Source organism: Microtus pennsylvanicus, chromosome 6, assembly GCF_037038515.1.
Source record: "Microtus pennsylvanicus isolate mMicPen1 chromosome 6, mMicPen1.hap1, whole genome shotgun sequence".
In the NCBI taxonomy this organism is placed as follows: domain Eukaryota; kingdom Metazoa; phylum Chordata; class Mammalia; order Rodentia; family Cricetidae; genus Microtus; species Microtus pennsylvanicus.
Window position 1 is genome coordinate 36696241 of NC_134584.1, and position 26264 is coordinate 36722504.

Genomic DNA, 26264 nt, shown 5'->3' on the forward strand with positions numbered 1-26264 from the left:
CTTCCACTCACTCTATGACTTCAGTTGTCTTTTGAATATGGTAAGACTAGTGTGATGATTTGAATAAAAATGGCCCCCATAGGCCCCGAGAAAGTGAAACTATTAGGAAGTGTGGCCTTGTTGGGGTAGGTGTTGCTTTGTTGGAGGAAATGTGGTACTGAGAATGGGCTTTGAGGTTTCAGATGCTCAAGCAAGGCCCAATGTCTTGCTCTCTTCCTGCTGCCTGCAGATCTGGAATTAGGACAATCAGCTCCTTGTCTAGCATCATGTCTGCCTGCTTGCACCATACTTCCTGCCACGACAATAATGGAATAAATCACTGAACTGTAAGAAATGTTTTCTTACAAGAGTTGCAGTGATCATGGCATCTCTCCACAGTAATAGAAATTCTAAGACAATTTGTACACAGAAATAGGTTTGTTGTCTTTTACAATAATGCATATAGTTGTCTTTAGTGACATTCTTTATTCCTTCATGTGAATGTGAGTTGCTGCCCAGTGTCTTTTCAGGATGGAGGGTTTCTTTAGCATTCTTTGTAGAATAGTGCTACTAGCAATAAGTTTCCCCAGAATCTACAGACCTAAGAACATCTGAATTGCTCATCCCCAGCCCTGGATGATATGCTTGCATTTGGTTAAAAGTTTTTTTTTTTTCTTAAAGTAGTTTGGATATTCTATTCTATTCTGACCATCACAATGTCTCATGAGAAATCACCTGTCATTCTTCGAAACTTCGAACACAGAAGGAATATATTTGCTACTTGATTATGCTCCTTTTTCTGTGACTTTTGACAGTTGACTGTGAGTCAAGATGTGGACCTCTTTGGTTGGAGTTTAAAATGTGACTTTTTAATACTTTTCCTCCTATTTAGAAAGATCTCATTTCTAAGCATACTTTCCTTGTCTGCTTTCCTCTCTTCTTCTATTCTCATTATGACTATACTAATGCTGTCATTTCCTCTTCCTTCGTTCCTTCCTTCTTTTTTTCTTTCTTTCATTCATTCATTTTCTACTCTCTTGTCTTCCACACACTGGATTATCTCAGTTGATCTATTTGCAAACAATTCATTGTTATTCTGTCAATTCAAAGCTGTTCACTTCCTCTTGTACTTTTTCTGTTTTTAGATATTGTACCTTCACCTATTTTTGAAGGTTTATCAACATTTTTCTTTAATGTTGTGTAGGTATGGGTTGTACAGTTGTCCTGTGAGCCCGAGGTGTCAGACCCCACAGAGCTAGAGCTACAGAAGGCTGGGAGCTGTCTGACATGAGTGCTGAGAACAGAATTATCAGCCACTGAGCCATCTCTCTACCCCCAACCTTTCAACTTCTTAATTTCTATTACTATAGCTCTCTTATTATTTTCGATATTTGGTAAGACATCATTTGCCTATGTTTACTTTATTCATTGTATTTTTGCTAGTATTTTAGAACTCAAAAAAGCTGTGTGTGTGTGTGTGTGTGTGTGTGTGTGTGTGTGTGTGATATCTTTAACCCTAGCCTGAGGGTGATAGAGGTAGGTGAATCTCTGTGAGTTGGAGGCTAGCTCAATCTACATAGTGAATTCCAGGGCTATGTTGTGAGATTTTTTTTCAAAATAAATAAATAAATAAAATTTCTTTGTAAATAGTTTCATTTCTTTGTGTGTGTGTGTTTTCTGTGAAACCTACTTTAAGGTTTTTTGTTTTGTTTCTCATAGGTCCAATATATCTAGCAAGCAAAATAGGCAAGGTTTCCCAATTGTTGGCCAAGAGAATGTGTCTCAGGCCTAGGGTGGAGACATACCTTACTGAATGGCCAGGAAGATTGTAAGATTACTATCTAGCCAGAGCCTTTCAGATAAAAAAAAAAAAACAAAAAACAAAGACATGCCATTGTCCCCTCCCTTAAGAGTTAATACAAATGGGTCTGTCAATCATCTGGGCAGGAAAGCAGCCTTCAGGAAGCTATCTGTCTGTTCTAGAGATTTTATAGAAAACAATACAAAGCTTCTGGGTGTGGCAGTACACAACTGCTGTCCCCTGACCTCAGGAGGCAGAGGCAGGAGTATCAGAAACCCAATGCCTACACTGAAAGTACAGTTGCCAATAATATGTCTATCTAAACATACAGATCAGCATTTTGGAGTGCTTCATGTTACCTTGCAATAAATCTTTTCTATTTTTGATACTACACTCTATGGTTTTCACCTGAATTACTTAAAAAATGCTCACAAGGACCAGGGAGCCTGCAAGGTGAGGACAGAGAGAGATCCTGGAGAGGATAACAAAAATGAGTTAAAAGATTTTATGAACGATTAACCTAAATATCCAGTGATTGAGTGAGGGCTTAGACATTGGTTTGGCTAACTCCATTGTGTTTCTTTTACTTTCCCCTCCTTCTCTGAGTCAACTCTTTCTGTAATTAACTTGAGTTCTAGGTGTCAGGTTCTGAGGCTTGCTGGCATACCAAAGTGCAAGCTGGCCTCCAGCCTCCTTCAGCACCTGTGGCTCTTCTCACAAGCCCACCCCCCTCCCCTCCCCACCCCGCCCCACCCAACCCCGAACTCTAAATTACTGCTGCTCCTGCCCTTCCCTCTCTAGCTCCTCTTTCCCCTATAACCTTGCCATTTGGGTCACCTGCTTGTGCTTTCTTTGCTCTCTCTCCTTTTGTCTTCCTCTCTCAGTGTCCTCTCTTGTCTTCTTCTTTTGGTCCCCTCTCTCTAGGTCGTCTCTTTCTCTTCCTCTCTTACTTTCCCAACCCCCTCATAGCCTCTGCCAGACTGGTAGTCATGTTCAATTTACTACTTTCTCTCCGTGCTCTGGATTCTTCCAGTCCAGATTCCTCTGACTGTACTCTCTTCCATATCTACAATAAAAATCCTTCCCTCCAACCATACCTTGGATTGGTCAGATCCTGAGTCTGTACACTAGGAAGGGTAGGTCAGGTTGATAAACATGTTTATGACAAGAGACTGAACATAAAGAGCCCAATGATGGGATCTTGCAAAGCAGATCCGTTACCCTGGGAGGGGGCTAAAGGGACCCTAACACAGTGAGGATCATGCTGGAATTCAGCAGAACCAGTCTTGAGATAATGATCAACCAGGTCTAGCTTGCTGGAGATTGCCTCCAGTGTCAGACGTGCAAATCCCCCAATTAAATACAACTCTCCAGTCTCTTGCCAACCCTAAGATGGCTCCCTTGATTAAGATATGTGCTTTCCTGCTCCCCTATCCACCCTTCCTTTATCCCAATCATCCCGTTTCCCCAAGTTCTCCCCATCCTACCCTTCTCACTTTTCTCTCCCCATATCCCCTTACCTCCATCCCACCCCCCCCCCAAGATTCCTGACTGCTCTTTGGACTGGAGAGGGAGGGGGAGAGGAGTGGGGGGAGGGGGAGAGAAGAGGGAGGAGGGAGAGGGAAATGGGAGGCTGGGAGGAGGAGGAATTTTTTTTTCAATAAAAAATAAAAAAAAATACAACTCTCCAACTCTTCATCTTTTGTCTTTGCTTTCATCTAAGAGTCCTCAAAGTCTTCAAGTCAGGTCTGGATAATGGAATCTCTTCATCTCAGTAGCCATGCTGATTAAAACCTCATTCTGTATGTTGCACTGCTCATTTCTTTGATTGGATAGGAGGCCACAACTGGTCCATTGAGATCTCTGGCCTTTCACTCTGAGATTCCAGTAGCATCATGATGCAGCCAAATGCCAGACTCACATTGCTTCTAGCTTTTTGGGCTCTCTTTCTCAGCACTTAAATTCTCACTTTTGCAAGATACCAAAAAAATCAGTTCCAGGCTAGTGAGCACAATTTGGCTTTAGGTAAATATATGGCGGCTACTTTTGCTCAGTTGCAACTCAACGTGGAGACCTCAGTAAAGTTAATAATATAAAAGCATACATGTGTGGCAGAAAAGAATTCTTTTCCTCTCCACTCCACCAACACACATTTACGTATTCAGATCTTTAGGTCATTTCAGGTAGCCTACATTATTAAACTTTGGGCTATAGCCATTGGTAGTCCTCTGTATTACTAAATTCACAGCTGAACCAATATAAAAGCTGGCTATACTGAATTCTGATACAAATGATGTTTTCATGTTTATTCACATAGCAAAAGTGAAAAAAGACCCAAGAATAGTAGGTTGAAGAGGATTCTTTAATATTACCACTGTTATGGTCTTCTTTTTGGGGGGAGAGACTTACAATAGACTTCCTGGTATTCTGGATCTTGCAATTTTTTTCCCCATATTTTTGAGATATTCCCTGAGCCACAAGCAGAAGAGCTATGATGTAGATACAGCCTCTGTGACTGGCATCCCAATGATCGGTTGATCTCTGCCTTGCGCCAGTGGTGTTTTTCTGTGATGGTCTCCATTTGCTCTAGGGAGAGGCTGCTTTGGTCATGGTGGGTAGCATGCATTTTAAGATGGGAGCTTGTGATAGCTTAGACTCATTGGCAATTTGTCAGCATTGTCTTGAAGTCAAACATACATGTCTCTACAGACTTCATGAATTAGATTGGCGGCGAGTGGTGATATTCCATGGGCATGTGTCCCTGACTACACAAAAGGGAAGAAGTGGACTGAGCACTATCATTGCTAAGCTCTCTGCTTTTCCATGAAGGATGCAGTGTGTCCAATGGTCCTCCCACTCCTGACACCATTTTGTCCCTACCATGACGGACCATATCCCCTCTAACTGCAATCAAGCCTTTTCTCTTTCAAGTTGCTTCTTGTCAGGAATTTTGTCATAAGAATAAAAAAGGTAAATACAGGAAATGGGTCTTGTGAGATGGGGTCATTAATGGGATAAGGCTATATGGTTCTTAAGCCTTGGAACTGACTTGCTGAAGACTATGGAAGAGTTGGAAACTTTGGGCTGAAAAAGTCCAGAAATGCCATAAAGAAAGCGTAGCAGGCTGGCTTGGTGTGAGTTTGGATGACAAGAATGCCAAGAACAATGTGGACAGTAGCAACCTGGTCCATTAGGGAGGGAGGGAGTTGAATATTCTCCCAAGAACTAGGCTGCGGTTGATTCTAACGATATTGTGACAAAGACTGCATCTACCTGTGTTCTGAAAACTTGAGTGGGAATGATTTTTAAATTGTGCATGAATTAATTTGACAGAGGACATTTCAAAACAGGATGACATTCAGGCTGTGTCATAGTTACGGTTCATCGCTGTTACCCCAGGTCTTTAGTGTGACAGAGCAAAGAGTAGAACAGAAGTACTAAAAAAATGTGACGTTTGGCAAGGAAAGGCATATGTTTTGAAGTTTGGGACAATGAAAGTTTAGATGGCAAGGTATCTGTCATTGTAGATTAGTGCCATTGAAGAAAAATGAGTCACTGGGCACTGAGACAATAAGGGGAAAGTGATCTGGAGGGCAAGACTTCACCAACTGACGTCTCCACCCTGTGAAAATCCAGCCTTTAGAAAGAAGAGAACTCGAACTGAGAACGCAACCGAAGGGATGCCCTGATCAAGAACAGCTGCCCAGGGAAGAGCTTCACCAGGCTTGGCCCGGAAAGCACAGCAATGGAACTGTGTGCCAACAGGGCTGGGCTACATCTTCAGCTGACAGCAGGCTCGGCAGCACCGTTCATATGGGGCTCATTTGGCAGACGTGAAAGACGCGAGCTAGGAGGCTCGGGGTCCTTCTCTAAAGTGCCGGATGTTCTTTGTGTCCTCTTGTTTCCCCCAATTCTAAACTTCCGTGTTTCTTATCTTAAAGGATCACATCTCATTTTTCCTGTTTTTACTTGTTTTTACTCTCAGGTCTGACGCCTAGGCAGTTTGGATGCTCACCTTAGGAGACCTGGATAGAGGTGGGCGGTCCTTGGGCTTCCCACAGGTCAGGGAACCCTGATTGCTCTGCAAGCAGATGAGGGAGGGGGACTTGATCGGGGGAGGGGGAGGGAAATGGGAGGCGGTTGCGGGGAGGAGGCAGAAATCCTTAATAAATAAATAAATTAAAAAAAAAAGAAAGCCTATTCTGTGGATGTATTTCTAGATAGCTTCTGAGTTTACGTGATGGGCCTAACACTTCAGCACCTCTGAGTCGTTCAGGAATGGAGTCAAAGAGTCAAACCAATATGTGAAGGTAACTTTTTTTTTTTTTTTTTTTTGTTTTTCGAGACAGGGTTTCTCTGTGGCTTTGGAGCCTGTCCTGGAACTAGCTCTGTAGACCAGGCTGGTCTCGAACTCACAGAGATCCGCCTGCCTCTGCCTCCCGAGTGCTGGGATTAAAGGCGTGCGCCACCATCGCCCGGCTATGTCAAGGTAACTTGATGAAGGGTACAGCCTTTAGAATGGTACAGCATATCGTGACTTGTAAAACAAGTTATTTAATTGTTATCTCAGGAACAAACAATAAGCATCTCTTCCCTTGATATGTTTCTTTTTTAAATTAGAGACAAAAGTTTTTCCCTACAAATGTGTTCAATGACCCAATCCTGCTATAAGCAATACTGATGTTTTTCTTTTCTATTATCATAGTATTTTAGCAAACAAACAAATAAACAAAACTCTTACTTTATTTAACTTTTTAGAAGCTGGTAAAGGGGAACCTGGTAAAACAACCCCAGAAGTGTCCGAATGCATCACGTAATAAAATAGCACAGACTGGTATTTCAAATTAAGGGACCCAGCAGTGCAGCTGAACTGTTTCTGGCTATCATCACTTTTTCGTCTGAGTCAGAGAGTGCCACGAATGGAATATTCCTGCCAGGGTACCACCCTGGCACAGCCTCTCTGTTGCAGCATGGTGTGTCACTCCTGTTGAAGCCTGCCAATACGTCAAGGGACGTTTCAGACAGTGTTCAGAGCTCAACTAACCTTCCCAGGATTCTAACATCAAGGATTATTTTTTTCCTCTTGTCCTGGTTGCCCAAATGCTTTTGGACACGGTTTCTGGCTTGGATACGTTCAGGAAATAGGGCGGGCGGAACACCTATTTAAGTGAAAAAACACTCCCGCAAGAATGCGCCTCAAGAACAGAAAACAAACGGTTGTCTAGTGGTGACTCCTCATCGCTTGGACTTGCTTTGGTCACAGAGGGAACAATCATGAATTTTCAAGATGCAACAGCATTAATGAATCTGGGCTGTGAAGCTTAATAGGCTTGAAATGAAGCATGCCAAGGGTAGAATAGAGAGCCGGCCCTTTACTTTCTGTTTCCCGTTACAAGTGAAAGAAGTTAATGGGCTGCAGATTTGCAGCGGCCTAACAACTGGGCTGCCCATTTCACCTCAGAAGAAAACAGCGTTGGAGACCAGTCCATAGCAGAACTTAAAAACTGAGCCAGCTACACTCTGTACCGTTGTGGGTTCTCCCTGTCAGCGGGCATCACTGCGCCTGCCCTGGAAACACTTCCCTGGTTGGCTACAGACCGAAATGATAAAATCTAAAACGTTATGGAATCATTGTAAAAAAAAATGCAAATCTAGACAATTCTATCTCTAAAGCCTCAGAGCAAGCAATGAGTGAGATGGAGGTGCGTTTTGACGGAACCTTAAAAAATTGGCAGTACTGGGGTAAGTGGTGTAGTTTTTGTCCAATGGAACAGCCATTGATACATTGCCATTTTTCCAGTAAATAACCCCCCCCCCATACAACACGCGTTCACGTAGCTACCATAATTAAACTCACTGTGTCACATATACAAAAACATATAAGAGTGGACAGGGAGGACTTGGTAGGTTAAATGGTTTCAGCGGGAATGGAAAGGGAATGAGAGAATAGTAGGAGGTGAAAGAGGACCAGAAATTATGCACAGAATTTTCACAGAATTATTTTAAAGGAAAAAAAAAGAAAACAAATAAAAAAAACATATTTGAAAGCTCTGGATGAACTTTTCTTTTAAAAAACATCATTTTAAATTTTTTTTCTTAGAATTTGTTTAAATATGGAACAAACTTTAGAGTTATTTATTATTGAGCAAAACTTGCAACGCCTTCCAGGTGGGAGAACTCTTTACCCCGTGGCATTAGGCTTCTGTTGTTTGAACCCTCTTAATTCCCAAATCCTGGTGACACTTGCTATTTTTTGTTGAAAAAATAAAAAATCCATTTGACACCTAGCTAATTGGAAAAGCAAATTCGTGCCTGTGTTATCATGGTTTGGTATCTTAATATACATCCATTTCATAGGCATATCCTCAGGATAACTCGATTATTTCCAGTAAATCTGCCAAAAGTAATTTAAGAAATAATAGGAGTTGATGAAGACTGTTTTCAGTTAAAGTGCTAAAGTTTCCCTTCTGGTGGCCATCACATGGCAATCAATGTTTCTCTTCAGGGCCCATCTCACACAGGAACTGCCTAACTTTCCACCGTGGACCTAATAACAATTCTTCTACCATGGGAGAGGAGGATATTTAGTAGCTCATGAACACTTAATGAGATTCAAGCTTCACACCGAATGCTTTCGGTTGCCTCATTTAATCCTCACACCAGTCTTCAGGGAAAGGAGTGATTCTCGTCATTAGCAAACCCAGGCCATTTCTCTCTGGCACACAGCTACAGGACTGTGGTTCCAGAGCTTGAGTCCATGCACCCTAACTCCAGAACTTTAGTAAATGTATGCTCAATGTGTCATACTAAATATCTATTTTATATAAACTTATTCATTTTACATTTATAAACTAAACTTATTTATTTAGTATACAAATAAATGAATATATTTAGTATACAATAAATATAAATATACTAAATAACTTGATTTAGTAGAAATGTGAATTTCTACTAAATAATACTAAGTGGATTAGATTAAGTCCAACACAAATTTTAAGGTAAACTATGTCTTGTTTTTTTTTAAATTATTTATTATGTAGACAATGTTCCTTGTGCAGGTACATTTCCATGCCAGAAGAGGGCACCAGATCTCATTACAGATGGTTGTGAGCCACTGTGTGGTTGCTGGGAATTGAACTCAGGACCTCTGGAAGAGCAGCCAGTGCTCTTAACCTCTGAGCCATCTCTCCATCCCGTGTGTTTGTTTTTTAAGACTATGCACCAGTAGTACCAACTGTCTTTGTTACTTTTTTTTATTGTTGTGAAAGGTAATCATGACCAAAGGAAGTTAAAGAAGAAAAGGTTGGGGGGCGGGGAGTTTCAGGAGGTGAGAGCCCATGATAGTCTTTATGGGGAGCATGGCAGTAGGCAAGCAGGCATAACTGAGAACTTCCAACTTGGTCCACAATCAGAGTGCAGAGAAAGCAAACTGGGAAGGACACGGGAACAGGCTGTAGAAACCCCACCAGTGACACATTCATCCAGTACGGTGACACCTTCCATTCCTTCCCGAGTAGTTCCGCTGACTGGGGACCAAGTATTCAAAAATATGAGCCTGTGGAGGCCATTCTTGTTCAAACCACCAAACCAACTATCTGGCCTCACTCCATAGACTCAACCTCCCAAATTCTTAGTCCCTTTGGTCCTCAACTCCCTACTCCTTTCTAAACACCAAATGGAATCTGATCAGATCGGGTTTCATTTAAAATGGCAAAGTCTAGAGTTTAATGGTTCCTGCCCAGGAGTCTCACAGAATAATCACCTTTTAAGACTGGGCATTTATGTTTGCTAGGCTTTGGTTTATTCAATGGCTTGTCTTCTTATTAGTCAGAATAAACAAAGGGAAGTACTCTGTGTGTGTGTGTGTGTGTGTGTGTGTGTGTGTGTGTGTGCGCGCACGCGTGCACGTGCTCACGCATGCATATGTGTATTTGACAGCAATCTATTTTAGTTTATGGTAGTTCAGAAGTTTATGGTATTCAGAAAATGAGTACAGATCCTAATGCAATCCTCCAGCAATAGCTGACTTTTCAATCTCTACATTTTCATTGATTTGACAGGAAGATCAATAAATTAAAAAAATCATAACTGCACATAGCAATGCTACTGTTAGTGATCTTATCACCACTGAGGTTTTAACTCCAGGAAGATACACACATACTTAAATTGGAAGTACAAGTCAGCACCCAGCAAAGAAAGGAAAGGGTCTCACTACTGACCACTTTGATCATATTATTAGAATACCTTAACAGTATGTTATAATATGATATTTACAATTTTTGTTGTCTAGTGAAATGTATTGTTTTACACGTGTCCGTATCTACATGCATAAGCACACACATAAACACAAATATGTATATATACGTATGTAGGCTGATTACATTTTGAAAACTAAGTATTTGGGGAAAATACTATTTGGAAAGTATTTATTATGAGTTTGAAGTGCCTGAGCATTAATCAATACTTACTGGTTATTTTGTGAAGTCCATTGGCTCTTACAGACAGGCAGAGGCTACACAGTGGATTAACCAGGGGGCATGGGATGTCCATCAGAAGATTTTTGAATGCAGGTAAGGGAGCCTGAGTAATGTCTAGTGGGGATGAACTATGATCCCGCAGAATACTATTTTTCTAGATATTTGGGGAATTTTGAAACTGGAACTGAGAGAAGACATGAAAACCAAACCCAGTAAGCATGTGTTATTTCGTGTTTGTTACACAATCACCTGAAGCATAGATGAGAAAGGGAATCCCTTGCCGGTGAACTAATGGGTCACAGGAATGAGGTTCCATTTCTTCAACTTCTGCTGACTGCTTTTGAGGGAGGGCCTCACTCTGGGGTGCAGGCTGCCTTTGAATTGGCTGTCCTCCTGCCTCAGGCTTTGAGTGATGGGATAGGAGGCATGTGCCACCATACCTGACCAACTCGCCCTATTCTTGATCATTAAACTCCCTTATCATTTGTCCTTTTCCCTTGGAGCTGCCATGTTTCTTCATTTGACATTTACTCAATGATGCTTGCGGGCATCCAAGCCCTTCCAGCCCTGTGCAAGCCGCCTTGCCATGTAGACAGAGGGCCCTGCTTCGGGTGGCACCGGCGTGGTCCGATTCTTGCTAGACAGGGATGTTCCAGTATTTGCTGATTTTGACTGATTTCTTCTGCAAAGGGCTCTAACCACAAACCCACCCATCCGTTCCTTTCCCTTCTTTGAAATTCTCTAAGGTGCTGAGGCGCTTGAAAATGACACGTATTTCTTGAAACTAATACTAATCTTGAGTGACGAGGCTAGAGAAGCTGACTAACTCCGAGCCACCTCTCCTAGAAAGAAGTAGCATGAAATGACTTAATATGTATTCATACAAGAAGGAAAAAAAACTAAAATAAGTACCTTGAGTTCTCTATTAGAGTCAGTCTCCAGTGACAGTCAAACATCCTAATTTAGCTTAGACAAAATAGCCCACATTCCATTTCCCACCGCCGTTTCCTTCATTCTTCCTTGCCCACACACAGTCTAGTCTCTCATTTTTCCTTTTGCCATAATCTTACTCTCTCCCCTCACCCCCAAACACAGACACAAAAATCATAATCGATAACTTCCTTTAATCAGGAATCTTCTTAAAAGATCAAGCAAACCCTCAGCAGCGCTTGTGTGAGATGAGGATGCCCCAGTGATGAGAAGGATCCATGACCAAATCCAGGCGTCCAGTGGCAAGAAAGGGATTTATCCGACACGCTGACTTCCTTGCGGGTCTGATCCCTTCTGCGCGGCTGGAAAAAGGCAAGCAGCCTCCCTTGAAGGAGTAAAAGCCCGGGCACTTTTAAAGTGTTCCTCCTACCCAGATCCGAGCGAAGTCCAGGGGGTATGAAGGCGGGGCCACTAGGCTAGCGACACCCTCCTGAAAGTCCAGTCCCGCCCTCCCCACCACCTTAAGGATTTGGTACTTGAAGCAAGATCGCCCTCTTAGTGTAAGGCAGATGTCCCTTTAAGGTTTGCTTTGCTGCTGCCCGTGGACTTTAGCCTAAACACCATCCCGCGAAGTTGGCTTTATTTGTCCATGTCTCGGATAGAGCCTGGGAGGCTGCCAGTGAGATTTCAGAGAACCAGCGCGCTAAGGGGCGGGAGATGTGGCAATCGGTCTGGGATGTGAAAAGCGTGGAGCAGGCTTAGAGGCATTCGACCAAAACACAGGAAATCGCTCCTCGGCGACTCTTCGGCGCTGCAGCCGCTGGGGCCACCACTGGACACCCGCAGAGACCGCCCAAGTGACCCAGAGTGCAACTCACCAGCGACCGGTCCTGCCAGCTCCTGCCAGCTCCTGCCCTGGAACCAGCACGTCAAGGGTACTGCGGCGACTCCAGCCATGGTCCCCAGGCGCCCTGCCAGCCTAGAGGTCACTGTAGCCTGCTGCTGGCTCCTCACCGGTGAGCGACCCTGCTTTCCTGATCATCTCTAGTTGGGCTTGGTTGGGGCTCGCCTAAGGGGTGATGACGCACGGAACAGAGGATCAGACAGGACAGGCTCTCAGGTAGACCGGCCAGGTCACAGTACTGAAGGAAGCGCCTGTGGCCAGCTGGAGACTGAGGGAGGCAGTGCCGAGAACTTTCCAAGTACAAGAGGCTTTTCGAATTAAAGTTGTTTGTATGTTGTGAGCTGTGTTTTAAGTACTTGAACTTTTGGAAAGGAGAGTAACCGGGGATGCCTGACTAGTGTGCTATGTTGTTGCCCTAGGGTCGCTCAGAAGCGGGCTTTATAGCATGTTCTTCCTGTTTAAAACTTAGGACCCTTTTTGCTACAGAACAAGGAAAGACAGGCAAAACTACTTCTTGTCTCAATGTGACGTTTCTACATTAGCTCCTAAGAGACCGAAAACTTTGAAATCGGAACGTTTAGTATCCAATTATCACAATGCAGTCTTTCAAATACAAAGTGTGTTTTCAGAAGACTTAGTATGGTCGAAATGCAGTGTTAGATCCAATTGCGAGAAACTGGGAGACGTTTGGATTGTCCAAATGGCAGCAGTAGCTGGGGTCACAACCTTTGTAGTAGTTTCCAGTTGGGGAGGTGAAACTGAGCCGGTGGTGGGGGGAGGTGCTAGAAGCAACAGATTATCACCTTGTTAGCCCTTTAATTGCTGGTTGTCTTTAACAAGCCATGATATTCAGTTGTTTGATGTTTTCATTGTTGGCATGCTTAACTAGTTAATTTCACATTTGGCTGTTAATCACCGGGTCAGCTAACCCAGCACTGGGTGACTAACCACTGAGAACCCTTAGGTTCACTTAAGAATAGATCATCAGCAATCCCGTCCTTTCTCCCAGTGAAGCAGTGGAGGGAAATTAATAATGAGCTATGGACTTTTCCATCCACACGTTTCCCACTCCTCAGGAAAAGTCCAGTAATCCAAGCAGTGGTAACTTCTGAAGAGCACTACAGACCAGGGAATAGCTCCACCTACTAGCTGTGGCTGTGACCCTTGTTGCAAGCTTGACCTGGGCTTCTTTTCCAATCCCTGCTTTCAGAGATTGGATCTTGTTGTTTTGCAAAATTTGAGTTGTTTACCAATTACTCAAGCTGTATCTTTCTTTCTTTTCTTTACCAAACATTCGGTCCCTGCAGAAGTGAGGTCTGTGTATTCTCTAAAGAATGACAGTTTTCCAAGAGGGGCGGGGATGACAGAGTTACAAGTTCATGGCTGTTTGAGAATTAAAGGAGAAAAGGCGGTAGATATGTCTAAAGGATGTTCAGGTTTTATCGTGTGTATAATATTCAGAGCACTGTTGACCCAGGGAGGACAGGTTCCTTATGAGTAGTGTATTTATGTCCATTTCACACGATGGCATTAAAGATCTCAGGTCTGACTTTTCTCTTATCAATTGCTCATACTTGGAAACCTCTCAGCAATTTACAGAACTGCATTTAATCTGGTGTCTTACGGACACACCCACTTGTGTATGATATTAGAGAGCTTATGTTGTTTCCCAACTTCTAATCCTCTGTATCTATTTTAAGTAGACCCTGTGAGGTAGTTCATGGTTGACTCAGATAAAATACAAAATTCTCAACCAATTGCCCCAATCAGAATCCTATATTCCTTTCCTATTACTGCTGCAACAAGTTGCCATTGATTTATTGGCTTAAACCGAAATATGAAATATTTATTGTTTTACAGTTCTGTAGGTTTTAAGTCACACTGTGATAAAATCAAGGTCCCTCCTAAGGCATTTCCTGTGAAGGGCCTAGAGTGGTTTTCTAGTCTTCCTCTCTGACTCCTTCAAGGTCACGTCTTCTCCAAGTCTACCTGCCCAGGGTCCCTGTATCCATCTGGTACCTCTCTCCAGATCCCTGTTCAATTACATCTGTCAAATCCATTTTTTTTAATCTAAGGTAACATACTCAGCATTCATGGAGTAGGGCAACGACATCTTTGGCGGCCACTATTATTCTGCCTTTCCCAACCCTAGCACAACGCATCCATTACATCCAGCCACATTTCCTTACACTGCTCACAATCCTCTTGTTCTTCTTGCCACTGTCGATATGATCTTGTTGTTTTATGCATCTACAAAAGAACCCACCCTTCCTTCCCACTACCCACTGCCATCTAAACAAACTCTCTCCGGCTTTCAAAGCTATGCATAGATCATAACAAACCACCACCATTCTGAATGAATTCCCAAGGATTTACAACTACTTGGGTTAGTTTCTTCCAACATACATTAAATGATTTGCCAAAAATTGTTCTCATTTATACCTAAATAAAGTCATTTTCACTGTTTTAGATATGTCTGAGTCCCAGTGTAATATATGGTGAACACGGAGGGTTTAACTGAAGGGAGCTCCAAAAACAGACCACCTGAAGGAGGCCTTAGGGAACCAACAAAGGCAGGACACCTGGGATAAGCAAGGTAGATAGAAATCACTTGAAACAGGAGACCTGAAAAGAAGTCTTGAGGAACCTGAATACTGGAAGGAGGCCGCTGTATCAAAGCGCTGGATCCAGGGAGATAGCAACTGGATCAAAGTTGAAACCCAGCCAAGAAGAAATAGAGGAAATAAAATATACCTTCTCTCCTTCTCCATGTAATATCTTGCCCATTGCGATCACTGGAAATACCCAAATGGTTAGATTCTGCCCTTCAGAGAGATGATTACAATAACTAGCACAGATTAACACTGGAACTTACTACACAAAAGGCCCTGGGCCAAGAGCTTTGTAATGTTTTATCCTAATCTAAAAACGTAAAAGTTTGCATACACATCTTCCATATTTTGAAGATGAAAAACAGCAAAAAAAAAATACTAAGGTTAAATGCACTCGGCCAAAGTCTCACAGCTAATACGTTACAAATGACTTCAATTTGCACCTCTGACCTCAAGTTTCCTGCTGCAAACAGAGCCGAAATGCAAGCTCATTTTCCTCTTGCTCTCAACTCCATGAGTCAAATGCAAATTCAGACAGCTAGAATACTTGAGTAAGGCCATATCTAGGTCATGAAACAAGTGTTATTTCCATGATCGTTGGTGTATAGTAAAATTAAACAATAGTACTCTCCCTTAAGTGGAATCTAAACAAGATTACTTCCACCTCAGTTCATTCATACCAGGATCTAGAAGCACACCTGGTGGAGGCCATTCCTCCCTAGAAGCATGGGTCATCTTCTGAGCCTTCTTTCCCATGCCAGCATTTCCTATTCACAGTGAAGTCCGGTGAGGAGGTGGCTGAACACGGGGAGGCAGTCACTGATCCAAAGCAAATGAATGAACCCCAGTGGCAGCCATGCATCAGCCGGAGATACCAAACGGGGGGGACATTTCTCTTATTCAGTGATGGATACAAAGGCAACAATGAATTCACTAGGAGTTGTTTATTTGTTTAGTTACAAGGCAATGAGAGGAAAAAATATATATACCAAACAAGTTTGTTTTGTTCTAGTTGGTCTTGATGTGAATGTTGATGGTTAATATTAAGATAAGTAAAACCTACCTCTCGACTGTCTCAGGGTTATGTTTTCAAGAGAGGATTAGATCACGGAGGTTCTAACTTAATGATTTGATCAAGAGATGGATGTGAAATCTGAACAAATTATTGAGAGGTGGTGGAATCTGCTCTGTGGTTACAGGAAGGAAGTTCTTAGAGAGGAGTCCTTGGGGACTCTATTTTGTCCCCAAGGCCACTGCTTCGTGTCCACCATGGTGTGACATGCTGTTCTACTGTTAATAGAATAAATTAGTTGTATGATACGTTTTCCGAGACTTAGAATCCAAACCCTATTCTTCATAACTGCTCTTCCAATACAGGAAGCACAAAATCGCGTATGTGAGTTCATGCTGAGCAACTGGGATCAAAGATGTTTTGGAACCGTTGCCCACAGTGCTAAAGTCAGAATAGACAGCCTGTTCAGGGCTGTCTGTGACTGCAGAACTGTATTCATTCTCAAAACAAGGACAGCAAAGTCCCAAGAGAGGCAAATGAGATGAATATATTCCTTTCCTCAAGGTTGCTGAACTCCTTTCAGACATCTGTGAGCCAACCCTTCTGAAGTTGCCTCTGGGCCTTTACGTGAGCAGTTGCTCCCTCTGCTATAGATCCTTAACTCCCATGCAAACGTGATTCCCAAGTGACTCACTGATGATCTGCACTTCCGCAGACGCCAGCGTGCTCCAGCACCTTTGTTTCTATATAACCCCACACCATACGACATGATAATGAAATAGGTAGCTGTCTTCCAGCTTGTATGCTCTGTAAATACTGTGTATGTTTTACCCTTAGTATCTAAGACTAATTGATACTTTTTTCTTGGTAAATTAAAATAATGGACTATAGATAAACTTTTAAACTACTTAAAAGATGAGCCAGCCCCTTTAAGTATATTCTTGGCCATATTTGACCATAATGAATAATACTACTGTTAGGTCTCAAATTTGGGATAAATGGCTAACCATTTAACATATTAAAATGGCTTCCAGGTCCTCCCAACATCCCTCAATTCCTTACTTGTTACAGTGTATGGCTGGCATACCCTGCCCTCTACCCTAAACTTCTGCAGCCCAATCTGCCTTCTCCTAGATACCCTCCCCTATATAATGCAGCCATTTTGGTTACCTGGCCCTTTTGTCTACTCTTTACCCTCATGGCCTCTTGGATTGCTGGCTCTCCCCGCCTCTCCTCCTCATATGGCCTCACTTTCTCCTCCACTATCCTTAGGAATAGTCATGTCCTCCCTTCTTTATGTCATTTCTCACCCATCCACCAATGAAGACTACATCATGTGATGTCGCACTAGACAATGTGAGCACTGAAACAATCAGTTTGTAGTTTGCTAGGTTGTCACCAACATCCTATTAGAGAAATGTTGAAATGACAAAGACAATGGCACATGGGAAGATGACACCCAACACACAGGTGTTGCTGGGGCCATCTCTGTCGCATTTCTCTGTCCATGTGCAGACAGCATCTTGTTTGACCATGGTAGCTCGTGCCTCTGTTCCATCAGTTAGAAGGCAGAAGCAAGTCGATTTCTAGAAACTCAATGCCTGGCTAGTTTATATGCTGTGTTCCAAGACAGCCAGGGCTACATAGTGAGACCCTCTCTCAAAACAAAACAACCCCCTTCCCAAACAAAATCAGCAAAGGAAAATCAAACATGAAAACTGGACCTTAAGGTTTCAAAGACACTAAGACAACACTGGGGTGCTCCCTCTTCTCAGTTTTTGTCTCTGCCAATCTTGTATATGATGAAGGCATGATTGCCCCTCTGGCATTTGCAGCCTCACCATTTCTCCCAAACAGAGCTGCCTGGGGACAGCTACCTTTGGGAGGAAGGGGAGAAAGCACTGGGGATCAATGGCTCCAGTGGTGGCTGACTGTGGACTTCCCGGCATGCTCCTGAGTGATGGCGCTGGGCATGTATGAAGGACCCATTTGTAATCTGATCTTTTCTGTGACTTAAAAAGTCAGCTATGTGTTACTTGGTTTTTTTCTTCCAGTAACTTTTTTTTTTTTTTTTTGAGACAGGGTGTCTCTGTTGCTTTGGAACCTGTCCTGGAACTGTCAGTAAAGTTTTAAGAGAAATAGAAATGTGTACCCAGAACCTGTTTTCTCCAACAACCTGACTTCTATAAACATTAAGATCTCCCTGGATAAATGGAAAATGATCATTTAAATATCAGGAATGAATCCACATATTCCTGGGTGACTTATGGGAGATCTGCTGAAATAAATGACAAATCTTAATTTTTAATAGAGCATCTAAATTGCATTAGGTCAGAAGACTCAGATGGTTTTCATATTTTATTATAAATTACGTTTTGTGTGTAGGAGATCCCATGTAGAGCAGATGAGTCTGAGACTTTACTCTGTAGCTGAGGATGACTGAACTCCCGACACCGCCGTAATACGAGTTAAATGTATTCTGAAAATTATTTCACTAACTATAGACTTTTAGCTGCAAAAACATTTTATTATGTTATTTTTGGCAGACTATTCCTGTATTACACAGACACATACAAACAGAGAGACACACATTCCCATGCACACACTAGCACACACTAGCACACAGAGGTGGCAGTGGGGGATGGTGGGGTGGGTGGCGGGTCGGCACCAGACATTTGACTTTGCCACGTCGGCATTTGTAGTCAAAAGAAACCTTAAATAGTGAGTATAAGAAATTTCTTTTATAAGGACTTTCCACTTTTCCCTGTCTCCTTTCCCCTATAATTAGCTGAGCAGCCCTCCCTGTCACACATTTTGCTTGTAGAGGTCACCAAGGAGCCTTTGTACAGCCTAAAGTTGGCATATTTTCTTTTTTTAAAAATAACATTTGTCCCCAGATATTCATAACCAGAGCTCTCACTGCTTATGTGTGCTGTAAAGGTCACATTTTAAACCATGTATAATAAATTTAACTGTCCCTTATTACTTTAAAATATTGTAACACTTTGTTCAGGAAGATGTGTTTAAAATCACTGTTTTCCCATGTCAGTGCTGATATCTGTAAAACTGAAATAGGTTTATAGATGTTTGCCCTAAGTGTAGTCTTATGTATGTTGTTAGCAACAGCATCAAATGCAAATCAATTTCTTACATTTAAGATTTCAATGATGGTCAAGTTAAAAAACTCTAAATTAGGGAACAGTCACTCACTTTTTTGTGTGTGCCAGGAAAGTTTATCAACACACGTTCACCACTTGTGCTGGGGAATAAAGAAGGTGGGCTGTGCCCTTCAGTGGTCTGGAAGACACAATAGGCACAGAGAGGTAATGCTGGGATATACTCCTGGGGGGGGGGGGGTTAGCAAAGTAAGTTTTACCAGAAAGGGAAACAAAACCACAAACAACACCTCCTCCCACAAATCTATATAAATAAAAAGGAATGAGTGCTAAGCACAAACTCTGTTTTTTTTTTTCAAGACAGGGTTTCTCTGTAGCTTTGGAGCCTGTCCTGGAACTAGCCCTTGTAGACCAGGCTGGTCTCGAACTCACAGAGATCCGCCTGCCTCTGCACAAGGTCTTTAAGCACAATATTCACCCTTCAAGAGCCTAGAATCCTTGTTGCCGTCATACAATCCATTCCTTGCATATTATTTTAACAGGAACTGTCCCCGCTCAGCAAACAAGGAGGCACATGAAGCACTGCATTCGCTAGCACAGATAGGAAATGTGCTGTGGTACATAACTGCACACAACCCGGACAGGGAATACTCCCATGACAGTTAACTCCTGAAGCGATCCTGTTCAGATTCATCCTTACACTTACTTCCATGGGAATCTGATTTCTAGCTTCGAGCTAAGCATTCTTAGAGATTTACCAGAGTGCCTTGTTTACAGAACGCTACAATCGACCAGCGAGCATTTTCCTGTTAGAGCATCAAGACTGTCAATATGAGAAGAGGAACAATCTGTTTTTAATATAAAGTGAAAAAAAAAAACCCAGAAATGCCTAGAGACTAACATTGGCAAACTCCAGCTTAAAAATGCCTCCTAAGTCTACCAATCTTTGTGCTTTTAGACCTCTTTGTCATCTATGTATTTTGTGTGTATATGTATGGGGGAGCTCTAGTGTGCCACAGAGTGGACGTGGAGGTTAGAGGACAGCTACCCATAGTCATTTCTCTCCTGCCTGGGCACCCAGCTCAGGTTTGGCAGTGGGTACCTTTAGAGTCATCTCACTGTCTTGTGGGCCCAGTTCACACCATTTCTTGGTGCACAACCCCTCATCCCCAAATCACTAAATTGGGTTTCAGAAAGAGTCGGATTTAAGCGAGTGTACGAGATTGAAAACAAATATCATTGGTGTTAGTTTCCTTAAGTTGACCCAGCATAACCTTTACAACTATAGCTGAAACAACTGACTTCCGTTCCCTCAGTCTTCAAGTAGAAGAAATTGAGTTTCCAGTAGACTGAGGGGGCCACATGTCACAGTGGAAACAAGTGAAGGGCAGAGAGCTTTAGCTCTCTGGACATCCAGCCCAATCCGCCCAGAAACAACAGACTCAAGTTGTTTGATGGCGCCATCGTGACTTTTTTCTTCTGGAAAGATTAATATGAACATGATGGGAAAATGAGATGTAATTAGAAAAATTCATGTGAAGGTTTCTGTTTTCAAAAGTCAATAAGCACAAATGACAGCTTCAAGCAGCGAGACTACATCATGGTCTTTTTTCCTTGAGGTTTTGATTCTTGAGGAAATAAAACCACCTATAACCATAGTAGTTTCTGACAGTCATGTTTATGTGACATGAAATACATTTGATAACGATATCGGAGTGTTAAAGCGCATCTGGAACGTTAGTACGGTTCTCACACTTTACCCCTGACTAGCTTACCATTGCACATGACAGTGCAGACAAAGGACTTTGCCAGGACCATGGAAGGATACACGAAAGAAAACATCCTCAGTTCAGAGTTCAAAAAGGCCAGATCATGCGATCAAATTGAAATGGATGCAGTTTTAGGATGAGCTATTTCAGCTGCTCCTTCCAGATAGGTACATGAAACCACATGAGATAGGAAGTACTGACCACAGGATGAACAGGTACTGTATAAAGATTCCTAGGACACACTGGAAATGAAGGTTTTTCTCCTTGCAAAACAAAATGTGCCTCAAAACCAGAGTGCAACATTTACAGACAGAGCACTTCACCTTGAAAAGGACTTGTGATTGAAATTAGGAATTGGGACCCCAAGTAACTTAAAATAATGGTATCATTATTCATTTTAAAATGTACTAAGGGTAACATAAAATACTGGAGGGGGTATCTGATCACTCAACACTAAGTTCAAGTAAGAAAACAAAAACAAACAGAAAGTTCCTAGCCATTCTAGCTGTTGCAGAATGTTTCAGACCAAACTACGTCTTTAAGAAATACTGTGATGTGCTCAAACACCAAGGACACTGACATTTTATGACATTTTAAAAGGTAGTCTAGGGCTGGGGATCTAGCTCAGTAGGCAGAACTCTTCCATAGCTTCAGGTTTGAGCCTCATAAAAGCCTGGGAATATAGCTGGCGCAGGCCGCTAATCCCAGCATTCAGGGGTGAAGGCAGGAAGATCAGAAATTCAAGGTTATCCTTTACTATATACCTGGTTAGAGGCCATGTTCTTCTACATGAGACTCCACCTTGAAAAAAAAATAATCAGTTCAAAGATGTCTGCCTTACCACTTAGAGGAATCAAGAAATAGGAAGTGAAGTTGTTATAGGGTTTCTGTGTGTCAAATTAGAAATAAATGCACGCATGTTTTTAAAGATTTCCCAAACATAACAATGACTCACTGAGTAGATATAAAACTGTGTGCAAAGAATATAATGAGTTTAAGATTTAACAAATGTTGAGGTGGGGGGAGGGGGGGTCAATGTATTTCAGTCCTTCCAGGCTGACTCCCAGGCTGTCCATAGTGAACTGGTAAAGGTGTCAGCTAAAGAAGGTGGTGGGCGATAACAGCATGTAACGTATGTGTGCACAGATGGTTAGATATAGAAAAGACAGATAGCTGGTTGGCGGAACAGGGTGTGAAGTTAATTAGGCCTCAATCTGAAGGCCAGTTATAGTCTCTTGAAGATATTTGTCAACTTCCCCATAGTTTCATTTACCTTTCTAACAATTAGGGTAGCATTTTCGGCATATGAAAAGATAAGAAAAGTGGGGGAAAGTGCTCGCCAAGTTTTCAAAACTTGATTGCAGGTCAATGAAATCCATTCATTCATTAGGAGCCTATGAAGCCACTTTCTGGATCTAGTGGGCCCAGTGTCTTGTAAGGGCTGGGGGCTTTGGAGGAAGAAGGCATTATGACTGAGGGACTCTGTGACCGGAAGATGGGAAGGGGAAAACAGGAATGAGAGATAGACAGAACAGAGACGGGGAGACAGAGACAGGATACAAACAAGTAAAGGTGCTAACTTAATCTGGAATCTTGGAAGTGCCAACCTCTAAAAAAGAGAGCTGATATCAGCTAACATAAATGCATCCCCCCCCCCCCCTTTAACCTCGTCTCCTCAATTAAGGCTGGAGAGCTCTGCTTTAAGATCCTTACACAAAACGCAGTGAGAGTATATTCCCGACTTCTCTGCTTCCCAATGTCTTCAGTCTCAAGAAAGAGGCATTTCCATCACCAAGAGGGGGGAAAGGGGGAATATAAAAAGTTTCTTTTTCTTTACAACCAATTCTGTGGCTTCTTCTTTAGGGGTGGTCATAATTAGTAGATCGGTTTATCTCAACTTCCCATAGCCTCAGCTTTTGCCCAGTCGTTGGCAGGGGAGATCAGTGCTAATCTATTGCAGCCCAGCTCCCACACTGAGCGCCTCAGAGACTACTGCCTGCCAATTCTGGGATTCTGGGATTCCCAGGATATCAGGTCAAGCCACATAGAGGTCCACCAGGGGTACATTCCACGCATAGTTTCTGCTTTCTCTGGGCTCTGTCCTTTAACATCTGGGTTAACTGAGTCGTGCAAACAGGGTCACTAGGCGCCGAAAACAGCTGGGCATGTGGCTGAGGCCAGACTGAACACGACTAGTTCTTAGAAACTGCTTCTGGAAATCCCAGTGCCAAGTAGCATGCGTCACGTCTGAGCGCGGGAAAGGAATGAGCAAGATCGGGTAGAGTTTGGACTTTGGAAACTAAGTGCACTTTTGAGGAGGCTTTTCACTTTTACGTAAGTTTTGAAGCTGGCTCCCTATCAAGGAAGGAGGTGCAAAATGACAAACTCAGTTTAAATACATATGCTAGCACTCACATGCTCCGCAATTTCTCGGACACAGAAATGCGTGGGAAAACTCTACAAATCCGAGCTCAGCTTCACTGTAAAAGTGGCAGAGCCGCTAAGCGCCTCCCTTGACTTTCGGAGGGTGCGCCTTTCCGTCTACTGCGCCTGCGTAGGCGCGCAAACCGAAGGCCCCGCCTCTCTTGTCGGGACGACAAACGTGCGCCGGGAGGCGGGCTGCGCATGCGCGATCGCCGCGTCAGCCACTTGCGCGGGGCCGGTGACTGAAAGTACCGGGTCGTGTGTGTTCATCGTGGGGGGGAATCTGCCGCGCAGCGTGGATCGGCGCTCGGAAACAGGGAAAAGCGTGGCAGAAAGCTCTGTCCTGGGCTGCAAGAGTCAGAGGTAGTGTTTTTTTCCTGTCCCCTTCCCAGCCTAGACCATACCCCCGCCCCGCACCCTGAGTCTCTCCTGGGGACCCCCTCCGCGCTTCCCGTTCTGAAGTGAGCCCCAGGCAAGGTCATGAAGCTTGTGAGGAAGGACATCGAGAAGGACAGTGCGGGGCAGGTCACCCTGGTCCCCGAGGAGCCCGAGGACATGTGGCACACCTACAATCTAGTGCAGGTGGGCGACAGCCTGCGCGCCTCCACCATCCGCAAGGTCCAGACCGAGTCCTCCACGGGCAGCGTGGGGAGCAACCGTGTCCGCACCACCCTCACCCTTTGCGTGGAGGCCATAGACTTTGACTCCCAAGCCTGCCAGCTGCGAGTCAAGGGGACCAATATCCAAGAGAATGAGTACGTGAAGATGGGGGCTTACCACACCATCGAACTGGAGCCCAACCGCCAGTTCACCCTGGCCAAGAAACAGTGGGACAGTGTGGTTCTGGAGCGCATCGAGCAGGCTTGTGACCCAGCCTGGAGTGCTGATGTGGCAGCTGTTGTCATGCAGGAGGGCCTCGCCCACGTCTGCCTAGTCACACCCAGTATGACCCTCACCCGTGCCAAGGTGGAGGTGAACATCCCCAGGAAGCGGAAAGGCAACTGTTCCCAGCATGACCGGGCCCTGGAGAGGTTCTATGAACAGGTGGTCCAGGCCATCCAGCGCCACATCAACTTTGACGTTGTAAAGTGTGTTCTGGTGGCCAGCCCGGGATTTGTACGAGAGCAGTTCTGTGACTACATGTTTCAACAGGCGGTGAAGACAGACAACAAGACGCTCCTGGAAAACCGCTCCAAATTCCTTCAGGTAAAACTCTTACTCAGAGATAGTTAAGAGTGGGCAGAGGGATTGCTATGAGTGGTTCCTGCTGTTTTAGAACTGGGAGGAGCAGAAGGCTTAAAACTTGGTTCAGCTGGGATGAAAATCGAATTAGCAAAGAGATCGGTTTAGTGGCTAGCACCTTCCTAAGGTAACCTTTGCTAAAGTCCTTAAATAGGTAACGCTTATTCATGCTTTTGACTTATGCCATGTGGGCTGATTAATGGATGCTTTCAACGTTTCTTTGTCTTTCATCATTGTGATTCTAGGTACACGCCTCTTCTGGACACAAGTACTCCCTGAAGGAGGCCCTTTGTGACCCCACCGTAGCTAGCCGCCTTTCAGACACGAAAGCTGCTGGGGAAGTGAAAGCCTTGGATGACTTCTATAAAATGTTGCAGCACGAGCCTGACCGTGCTTTCTATGGACTCAAGCAGGTGGAGAGGGCCAACGAAGCCTTGGCGATCGACACCTTGCTCATCAGCGATGAGCTCTTCCGGCATCAGGATGTGGCCACCCGCAGCCGGTACGTCAGGCTGGTGGACAGCGTGAAAGACAATGCAGGCACGGTTCGGATATTCTCCAGTCTCCATGTGTCTGGGGAACAGCTTGGCCAGCTGACGGGAGTAGCTGCCATTCTCCGCTTCCCTGTGCCGGAACTCTCTGACCAGGAGGACGATTCCAGTTCTGAAGAGGATTAAGACTGACATTTAATAGTTGCTTCTGCTCCGTTACTTCTCAGCATCGCTTGACAGGTGCAAGAGCCACACTTGTTGATCGGGCTGGGATTTCCTGTGTGTTGGACACACTAGGACATGTATTCAAATTAAATAAACCAAAAGAAAAGAACATCCAAGCATTGTGTTTTCTGATTACTATCGTTTGGGTTTGATTCTAAATGACAGTTTTTCATTTCATTTAATGATTCTTTTCTCACTTCTTTCTAGTTTATTTTTCAAAATTTGACTATACTACTTAAGTGGTAGCCAAACCATAAATAAAGCCAAGTCTGAGATACTATTTTCTTTTAGAGGTTTGTTGAACTAGTCGTTTCTAAAACTCTTGTTGCTCTGTGTTTGTTCTAATCATATTTTTTGCAGACAAACATTTATTTTCAGGCAGTGGAGGTCTGCTCTACCAAGGGTTCCCAACATAGTCTCAGGACCTTAAAGCTGAGATGAGAGCCTGTGGTTCACTTCCTGCATCTCTGGGCACCTCTCCAACCTGGACTTCAGCTCTTTACACTGAAACCCTGCCACGTTCTTCCGTTTGCCGAGAGCTTTATTTACTGTGACTTGGCCAGCGTTACACTTTATGTGGTGCCTGTGGCGTTAGTGTGTGCTCTCTCATTCATACTGGTCCATGTCATACGTGAAGAAAAGCATGTTCAGGGAGTTGAGTACCTTGGATAACTATGTGGAAGTTGTAGTCTTGCCCTTCTAACTGTAGATACAGAATTTATGCAGATTACCACTAAGACTGTTTTTACTATATATGTGTGTGCCTTAGATTGGGAGCTTCAGAGATAGGGAATTGCGACTTCATCTTTGACAAAGCTCAGTTTAGCACGTGATTAGGAATTCTTTCTGCAGTCTGGATCAGCGATGCCTACGTCATATAAAGTTATTGTTAATCTGTGGGCTTTGTGGTATAACACGTTTGGGGTTATAATAAGTTCAATAAACTTGTTAACTTGTTTAGATTTTTCCTATGATGCTAAGAACTGGTACGATCATGATCTATATCTACCTTCTAAAAACTCAGGTTGTCATTTCATCTTAATAATTAGCTTTAATATTAAGACTTGTAAAATAACTTAATAGGAATACAGAGAGGAAGTCATTACAGTCTTAAATTTAGAGCCTGGTTGGTAATGAATCCTGGTCTCAGTACATAAATTACTTCTGTAATATCTCTAGTACTAAAATGAAGTCTAATAAACCTGTGAGTACATTTTTAGAGCAAAAGTTCACATTGCACGGCAGTAGCTTTTCGTTGGGAACCCTTAGTGCCTAAGCTGCA

The 26264-nt window shown here is 43.4% G+C and overlaps 2 protein-coding genes across 2 annotated transcripts in view; both read left to right on the forward strand.

The window, feature by feature from the left end:
- Nucleotides 1-12070: 12070 nt before the first annotated feature.
- Pelo (pelota mRNA surveillance and ribosome rescue factor) lies at nt 12071-25091 on the forward strand. The gene is made up of 3 exons (XM_075976034.1): nt 12071-12203; nt 23417-24230; nt 24512-25091. Exons 2-3 carry the CDS (start codon nt 23505-23507, stop codon nt 24941-24943), a joined length of 1158 nt encoding a protein of 385 aa, XP_075832149.1. The 5' UTR covers nt 12071-12203; nt 23417-23504; the 3' UTR covers nt 24944-25091.
- Nucleotides 12071-26264, forward strand: part of Itga1 (integrin subunit alpha 1) — a 138096-nt gene continuing 123902 nt past the window's right edge. The window contains exon 1 of the mRNA XM_075976033.1: nt 12071-12203. Coding sequence (XP_075832148.1) covers nt 12143-12203 — 61 coding nt within the window. The 5' untranslated portion in view covers nt 12071-12142. The remainder of the gene's footprint in view (nt 12204-26264) is intronic.